This window comes from Mytilus californianus, unplaced genomic scaffold, assembly GCF_021869535.1.
Source record: "Mytilus californianus isolate M0D057914Y unplaced genomic scaffold, xbMytCali1.0.p SCAF_15, whole genome shotgun sequence".
NCBI classification, from domain to species: Eukaryota; Metazoa; Mollusca; class Bivalvia; order Mytilida; family Mytilidae; genus Mytilus; species Mytilus californianus.
In genome coordinates, this window is record NW_026262637.1 from 16,229,186 (window position 1) to 16,238,296 (window position 9,111).

At 31.4% G+C, this 9,111-nt stretch overlaps 1 protein-coding gene across 1 annotated transcript in view; it reads right to left on the bottom strand.

The window, feature by feature from the left end:
* The window catches only part of LOC127725525 (trafficking protein particle complex subunit 10-like), a 28,489-nt gene extending 24,055 nt beyond the window's left edge, over window positions 1-4,434 (bottom strand). Inside the window, exon 1 of the mRNA XM_052232559.1 lies at window positions 4,310-4,434. Coding sequence (XP_052088519.1) covers window positions 4,310-4,334 — 25 coding nt within the window. The 5' untranslated portion in view covers window positions 4,335-4,434. The remainder of the gene's footprint in view (window positions 1-4,309) is intronic.
* Window positions 4,435-9,111: the final 4,677 nt, after the last annotated feature.

Genomic DNA, 9,111 nt, shown 5'->3' on the forward strand with positions numbered 1-9,111 from the left:
TTCCGATGCAAAGACCCTATAAGTGAATCAATATTAAAGCCAAAATATGCAATCTTTAATGACCTGAATTTAACTATACAAGTGTATTTTATTTACTTGTATAGTTTAATTATTTTAATGGAATAGTTATGTCCCTTAGACATTCAGATTTTAAAAAGTCATACTATCTTCTTTTCTTGAATTTCTCAAGACTTCTTTGCTCTAATAGAATTTTCAATTGTCTGGCCTTTGCAGATGTCTTTACTTATCACTTAAGTGTAATTTCATGGACAATGAAAATCTCATTTGTCTGTTATCTTCCAAACACTGCTCATTTACAAGCCTCCAGGGGGCAATTTTTGAAGGCCTTATGCAATTACTTGAGATCTTTGTGCAATTAGTTTCAATTGTTGAATTAATGAAATGAAACATTGAACTCTAATGAAAAATTATGAGCTAACCAGAGAAAAATTGTTTAAGGCATGTTTTCACATCCAAAACTTGAGAATTTTAGGGACTGTAAAAAAAAAATTAGTAAATTTTTTGAGAAAATTAAGGGGAGATTATTCAAACCTTATAAGAAAATATGAATATAACAAATTTACTTATACAAGTATATTATTATTCAGGTAAATAAAAATAACTTGTACAAGTAGTAACCCTGACTGACATATAAAATCTTAATACAGTACAAACTAAATATCACATTGTTATTTTTGAAAGTGATGTTGTTTATAGAGTTTGTAAGAACCATGCATGTAATCTTATTGATCAGTTGAAAAATAAATGGGGAATGTGTCCATGGGACACAGATGATGCCTCCGCTTGCATATCATATAAAGTTATAAAGGGACATAACTGAAGAACGGTAAAAGTGACCCTACCCAAATTTGTACTTGATCTGAGTTTTGTGGTAATAAGTATTGTGTATAAGTTTCATAAAATTTGGTTGAGGCAAACTTAAGTTAGAGAACGGAAACTATAAATTCAGCAATTTTTCCATTTGTAAAGGGGCACAACTCTAGAACGGTTAAAGTGACACCACCAAAATTAAAACTTGATCTGTATTTTGTGGTAATAAGCATTGTGTATAAGTTTCATAACATTTGGTTGAGGCAAACTAAAGTTAGCAGTCAGGGGACTTATTGAAATAAGTGATTCGAAGTTTTGTCACAAATTGTGATTTTTTAGTTTTACCAAAATTTTATACACATAGGTTTAGATAATATCTTTTCATTAGTAAAATTGAAAAAAATGAATTTTTTGCTTCTTTTAAGCAGCAAGGTTTATGCCTTTGATGCAATCATTTAGCTGCAAATTCTATTTTAGTTGAAAAAATGCTATAAAAATGGCTTTACATAATGAACTGAAACTTTCTTAACAGATTTTTCCCAGCAGTGGGAGTATTTTTCCTGTAAAGTTCATGGTTTCATCTTATAGATTATTTAATAAAATTCTACTGTTCGCGATCAAAATTTCACTGTTTGGGGGTGTTGGAATTAGTGGGGGTTATTAAAATAATGATACTTAAAGAAGTGATTTTTTGGAAGGAAATTGAGGTATGATACTTAAACAAGTGATTTTTATGTCATTATCCTAGATTTAGTACAAGGTCATCACCTGACATGACCCGGTCATCTTATCAACACAGATGTTGGTTCTGATAATTTTAGCAACATAATTAGTCCCTGGATCATTAGTATTCTATAGTTAAAGCTACAATAAAATTAAATCACTTAGTCTAGTGATTAATTTGTACTACTTAAAAAGGTGATTATTAAAGAAAGACAACTCTTACGTCCAACCTTTATGGACTTAATGTTACTTAAATCAGTGATTTAGAAAATCACTCATTTAAGTAAGTCCCCTGACTGGTTAGAGAACGGAAACGAAAAATTCAGCAATTTTTCCATTTGTAAAGGGGCATAACTCTAGAACGGTTAAAGTGATGCCACCAAAATTCAAACTTGATCTGTGTTTTGTGGTAATAAGCATTGTGTATAAGTTTCATAACATTTGGTTAAGGCAAACTAAAGTAGAGAACGGAAACCCACTTTGGGAAGTACATACGTTCGTACAGACGGACAAGGGTAAAACTTAATGCCCCCTCCGCTACGGCGGGGGCATAAAAATATTTTAAAGGTCATCAATTTAATTAAGCAAAAAGTAAAAGTAAGATAAAGTTGAATATTCCCTTTATCAGTTAAATCATTGGAGATGCACTGCTAATTTTTGAAAGTTGATATTTCAGTCTGAGAAAACATGGATTATTCATCATGTTTATCAAATGAAACTGAGGTTTTAACTACATGTAGCTTTCAATAATTGTCAGTCATGTGTCAGAACTCTTAGATTGTAACTTTATCCGTTGTGTCCAGTTTTCCTGAGGACTTTATAGCATTACCATGGTGCTATTTGAATAGAGTTAAAAATAGAATATTTTGTAATTTATTTTATCTTCTAATTGTTATCATGGTTTTAGGGGGTGGCCACGGAGGTGATTGTGCATGCTCCCAAACATGTTACATCCCACTATTGTTTATTTGCCTGCAACCTGTAAACCAGTTCATGTAGCATGTGTAGTGTATGTTGATTGACATCTCTGATAATTGTTTTTCCTTTGTTTTAGCATGTATAAGATTAATCAGGCTGTTGGTATTGGTGAGTGAATTGTTTCAAATTCTAACATGTCTAACATCCTGAAATTTTATAACTTAATATAGGAATGAGTTTTCTCATTGTTTAAGGCCTCGTGGTGACATATTGTCTATACATGTAGGTGTTCACATCTTTGTCTACATTATTCTTTTTTTTTGGGGTTCTGAGTCTGGAGCAATTTCATGAATTTCCTGATTTGGTTGCCATCAGAATCCGAAAAGGGATTAATCTTTACATCCCAGTACATGTAACAGGTTGGGAAAGATACTCATAAAAGTGTACTATTGGCATTTATGGGAATTATACAAATTCGGGTATCAATTTACAGTGATAAGAAATCAAATTTTTTATTTCATCAGGATAGCTGTCATGGCGCAAATATTCATATAAATGGCAACATTTTCCCTTTAAGACCCTAATTCAAATGAGAACTGAATACAAAGATAACGGACTCCAAAAATCTTACTTTTTGAAGGCTGTTAACCTTTATCCTGATGATATTTCAGTCATAGTGTCTTCAGACAAAATGTTGTCCTTTACCCGAATGTTTGTGCCATGACAGAAAATATCTGTAAATCCAAAGTTTATATTTTTATCACTAAAAATTGATACCAGTTATTTGGTATAATTCCCATAAATGAGCATAGTAGACTACTACTAGTAATGCCTAATGGTGCCTGGATTTTTTACCATTCTATTCTACCATATAGTGACCGCCTTCAACAAATTGAAGATTATGAGGATCCACCCCAACCTGAGTAACAGGTTGGGCTCGTCAGGAAAAGTGGGGTATTCCCTGTTTTCAGGGTACACCCCAGTTTTCTGGTGTTAAAAAACCCCAGTAAACAGGGACTTCTTTTTCCTATTCAATTTATGGTATGAATTCTACTAAAGCGCACGTACCTTCTACATGTTTTAACAATGCTTTATGATAGCAAGTGTTTTTATTAGTTCAAAAATCCAGCTAATTTCAAGTCTAATTTGATGCTCAACTCACAACAAAACAATTCCTTTGTTCACCAAATCATACCTTGATCATCAATTATGGGATGACAAAAAGATAACTTAATCACTTGGGCATTTAAATTCAATGAATAGAAATTTTCAATAGTAGTGAATATAATTCAGTTATGGTCAGTTACACCTGGAGCATGCAGCTTGGTCAATTGACTCCTCAACAAAAGATTTGTATGTATTTGAGTTTTAGAAAAAACAAGGCTTCACTTATTCATTTTTTGTTGTTCCTGAAATTCTTTAAGTATTTACAAATACTCCTGATGCAGTTAAAACATGCGCTTTTGAAGATTTCATGCTTTAAATTGAAATAGAAAAAGGAAGTCCCTGTAAACTGGGTGTTTTTAACACCAGAAAACTGGGGTGTTCCCTGAAAACAGGGAATACCCCACTTTTCCTGAATTGTCCCCAACCTGAGTAATATGGGATATTTGTCTCATTGGCAACAATACTATCCCCTTATTTTTATAAGCGTATAAAGGCATATTGAACACAGTTGTCATTTAAGCTGTTTGGTTGCTGTATCACTGACTGGCATTTACCCCTCATCTCCTTTTACTCATATAAGTAAAGATGACATCATAAAAAATTAGTTTTATCTCAACGATTATGTGCCTTGCATTGGCAATTTTTCTTAGATTTGCAAATGAAAACTGACATGTTACGATTGGCTTTGCTTCCATTAAATATATAACATATATGAGGAGATAATTGGTAATCTAGATCTAAACTGTCATAATCCAATCCAACGAAAGTACAAACTTAACCGGAAGTTGATTTGTGGTATTTAAAAAGTAGAATCTATCCGGTTTGGATATGCACATTTTCCGATAGATTTTGTTTCTTATTTTTTTTTACAAAAGAATTCATTATAGCTTATCATTCAGTGTGTGACTTTTTATATGAAAATTTATTCATTCATATTATACCTAGTAGTTAAAATTATCATTAGCTTGTTATCCTATCATGAATAATAATCAAATATTTTTTTTGTTTATGAATATTATATTTAACCTTGGACTATCATACTATTATGTTCCAGATTTAACTTTCAATGTATTTCAAAAAAAAGGAAAAAAAAATAAGATACCAAGGCTGTGACAATAAAAATCAATAAAAACAGACAACACAATGGTCAAAATAAAAATTGAAGAAAAGACAAACAAAAATAAACAAAAACAAACGTGTTTATTTATTTTTTTTTAATATCAAATCAGGAACATATATATTGATATACTGTTCCCAGATCAAATCAAATATTTTAATTTATTATGTAATTAGACTTCTATCATAAAGATAACAGGTTCACAAATATGTTTTTTGTTTATTTGTGCAAGCCTTGAATTACTTTTTTATTTGGCATTAACCAAATTATTTGGATTAAATAAATATATAACTGATTAATGCTGTTTGCATGAAAAACTGAATCCTACTCTACTTCTGATTGAGAAAAAAAATCACGATCATCAGTGGTCATATTTTCAGTGGTGGATGAAAGGTTTTCAAAAATTGGGACACTGAGATTTCCTGCCGGCAAGTTGTGTGTGTGTGTGTTTCTCTAAATCATAAATTCCTTCCGATTAAGTGTGCACGTGGCGTACCGTGAAAAAAAATGCATTAGGAATATACATAAGTCATTGGTTGAGGGGCTAGCTATTTTGAGGTCGAACTCATCTCCTCACGCACATAGTTCGGTCAAACGAGACATTTGTTGTTACTTTATTTCGTGTATAGTCGGCAAAGGTAATGATCTTTGATTACAAATGTCTCTTTAGTAAGATAACATGATAAGGATATAAACAACAGAACGAACTAACAAAGATCAGGTATGTTATCAGTGGAATATGGCACTCGAGTTTATTCTACAGATAAGCCAAAGCCGAAATTTTTAATTTTGCTGGATACCTCGGTCGACCATGTTTTGGGTGTAATTCAAAAGTATTTAGTATTTGCTCGTAGATGTTGGCACTGCAAGCACTTTTGGTGCGTAAGAAGTACATCATATTATAAAATATCAACATCTGTATTAGTTTCGTTTAAGGTAAGATAGAAATATATTAGCTGGCCAAAAGATCTTTTTTCGTTGTAATTATAGATATGATTCAGGACTAAACCATTCTTTTTGTGCTCATTAACATTATATTTTGGCGTAAAAAACCTACCCGTCTTAACTAAACAAGTTGTGAAATTTATACGAATAATTATGGGATGCACAGAATCTCTTGGGCAACCACTTTACTTGTATGTCTCTACTTTACATTTGTATTTATATTTTATGATACAGAAATAATATAATTTTGGAAACTATTTCAAAATAAGTATTACATCTTCCTCATGGCATGCAAAGCTCTGATACCTTGCCCGGCTTTGGTTATACTATTTTTTTGTTTTTTGTTTGATAAGTTCTTCATTTTTTTTAATAAGTTTGTAATTTTCAAATATTAAGGCCTTGAGCATCACTGAGGGGACATTTATTGTCGAAATGCACATCTGGTGCAGAAAAAATTGGTACCGCTAATGTTATATGTATATTAATTCATTTGTATATATCTATATACCATTGTACTTTGGTTTACGGCAATAAAGATATTTATGTTACAGTGAATTTGTAAAACGAAGGATTTTTTAAAATACCTGAAATTTCAGGGATTTTGTATAATCACTGAAATGATCAGTGATTTTATAAAATCTCTGATTTTGACTAGGGATTTTACAAAATCACTGAACAAATTAATATCTTTTTTACAGATTCCCTGATTAAATTCAGTGAATTTGTAAAAAAAAGATAACTCAATCTTTTTGAGCAAAAAATCTTTTTTAAAACAGTCGACAGCAGTTACACTCAACTAGTTTGAGGTTAATTTAGCCTTTTATATTAGTGAGCAGTATCAACAAACAACTGACATACTGCAGAAAATGGCTTAGGCACAGATGTGTTTAAATCAAGAGCAAACTTACACACAAACGTTACTTCAAATAATTTAGGGAAAATTAAAATGTATAACATATGGAACAGAGAAAAATATGAAGAAATTCTAAAACTTATTGCTAAAAAGCCATAGAAAGAAGACAACACAAGCTCTTATTATTACCATGTTCGAAAATGTCAGTATTCACCTCAAAAGCTAACAAAACCTTTAAACAGACTTATTAAGAAGGGATATAGTTACGATACTGTTGTCAGGTCATTAAAGATTGCATATTTTGGCTTTAATATTAATTCACTTATAGGGTCTTTGCATCGGAATTAAACACATTTATTCTAAAACCAGTTGTTGGCATGACACTGGTTATGTTCTTCTCATATATTTTATGACGGTATAATACTAAACCCCTAACAGGAGGGATTGTGCCTGATATTCATATGAGGAAGACATAATCTTTTAACCAGTTTAATTGAGGTCTGGAGCAGGCATGTCAGTAACTGCTAGTAGTCTGTTGTTATTTATGTATTATTGTCATTTTGTTAATTTATTTTCTTTTGTTTCCTATTCTAACATCGGACTCGGACTTCTCTTATACTGAGTTTTACTGTACGTACTGTTGTGCGTTTGTTTTTTCTACATTGGCTAGAGGTATAGGGGGGGGGGGGGTTGAGATCTCAAAAAACATGTTTAACCCCGCCGCATTTTTGCGCCTGTCCCAAGTCAGGAGCCTCTGGCCTTTGTTAGTCTTGTATCATTTTTAATTTTAGTTTCCTGTGTATAATTTGGAGTTGAGTATGACGCCCATTATCACTGAACTAGTATACATATTTGATTAGGGGCCAGTTGAGGGACGCCTTCGGGTGCGGGAGTTTCTCGCTGCATTGAAGACCCATTGGTGGCATTCGGCTGTTATCTGCTCTATGGTCGGGCTGTTGTCTCTTTGACACATTCCCCATTTCCATTCTCAATTTTAAGTTAATGATTTTTATGTAGTGCTTCTGTAATTACTGAAAATTATAAACCACTTATATCAAATTTTATCATCAAATATATATAAAGACAGTACATGGAGTGATTGCCGTTTTGAGAGGAAAAACACATATGGAAAGAATAAGAAATTGATTGGTTTAGGCTGTGTGTTCCAGTGGCAAATATTACATGATTATCAGGACGAGAGTATCTTATTGTGACATGAAAATTGATATAAAAAAGCAAATAAGTGTTGTATTATTAATTCGCAGCCTATAAAAGACATTTATATCCACAAAATAATAAAAGTAAAAAAAAGACAACAGAATATGGGATAGGTATAAGTAAAAATACTTTGATTGGTACTTGCTTTTCTTACTTTGCATGGTCATATCTCAGATACTGTATTCTATCACAAATTGATACAACTTTAAATAAGTTTCTATACTTTCTCCTCTCTTTAAATCCAAATCAAATTAAAAGTAAATAATTGTTTAATGTAGGGATGAAGTTCTTCAATGTGGAGATGTAAAACAAATCGTTAAAAAAAACAGTATTCACCAGGGCAATTGTGTAACAGTTGATGTCACCTAAACTTATCATGCAAAAGCAAGCAAATTGTAGTCTTAATATCAGTTCATATGCCTATTATTCATAATCACTGTACAATAGTTTTAACTAGTATTATTTATTAAAAAGATGTATTGCAAAGTCATTGGTTTATTTGTATTAAGAAAAAAACATTTCTAATATCTAGTTTAAACTTGTAGTAAGGGATTTTGTAAAATCCCTAGCAATATTTTCAGGGATTTTACAAAATCACTGAAACTATAACTGATTTTATAAAATCACTAATTATTTTACAAAATCCCTGATTTTACAAATTCACTGTAACATATACATGTAACGTTATTGGTAAACATAGGCAGTTAATCAAAATAAATATGGGTATAATGGGTTCGCATTACATCTGTGCCTTTGCTCGTATTCGTTGTATAGGTAACACAATTCTTGATAAAAATGAAGAAAAAAATCAACTTCAACTCTGAAAAACAAACAAAATCGATCATTGTTTTCGATACTGTTCAAGTCTTATCATTTAGGGAAATATGTAGAAAGTACTATACATATTTATAATACAATCGCACACAAGATTGTATATATTACATTTGCGCTTATTCATTTTACAGGTAACAACTAAAGGAACAACACTAGTATTGCTGCTCTTCATCTCAAAATCACTGTGAGACCAATCTCAATAATAAATTAAAAGAATAACAGGAATTACCAACAAATCTTTGACAGTACGAGAAAAAAGACGTAAATATACAAAATGAAGCAAAGACAACAAAAAGCAAGCAACACATGGTCAAGATAGATTCAAGTCCATCTGTTATCAACGTTGGGGTTTTACTGTCAAAACATAGAATTAAATGCTACATTTGAAAGACCAGAAACCTTTGTATAATCTTCACCAACACGTAAAATAAGTCGTGTAAATTCTGTTTTTTTTTTAAACAGAATTATTTATTTATTTATCTATTCATTTATTTATTCCAGTCAT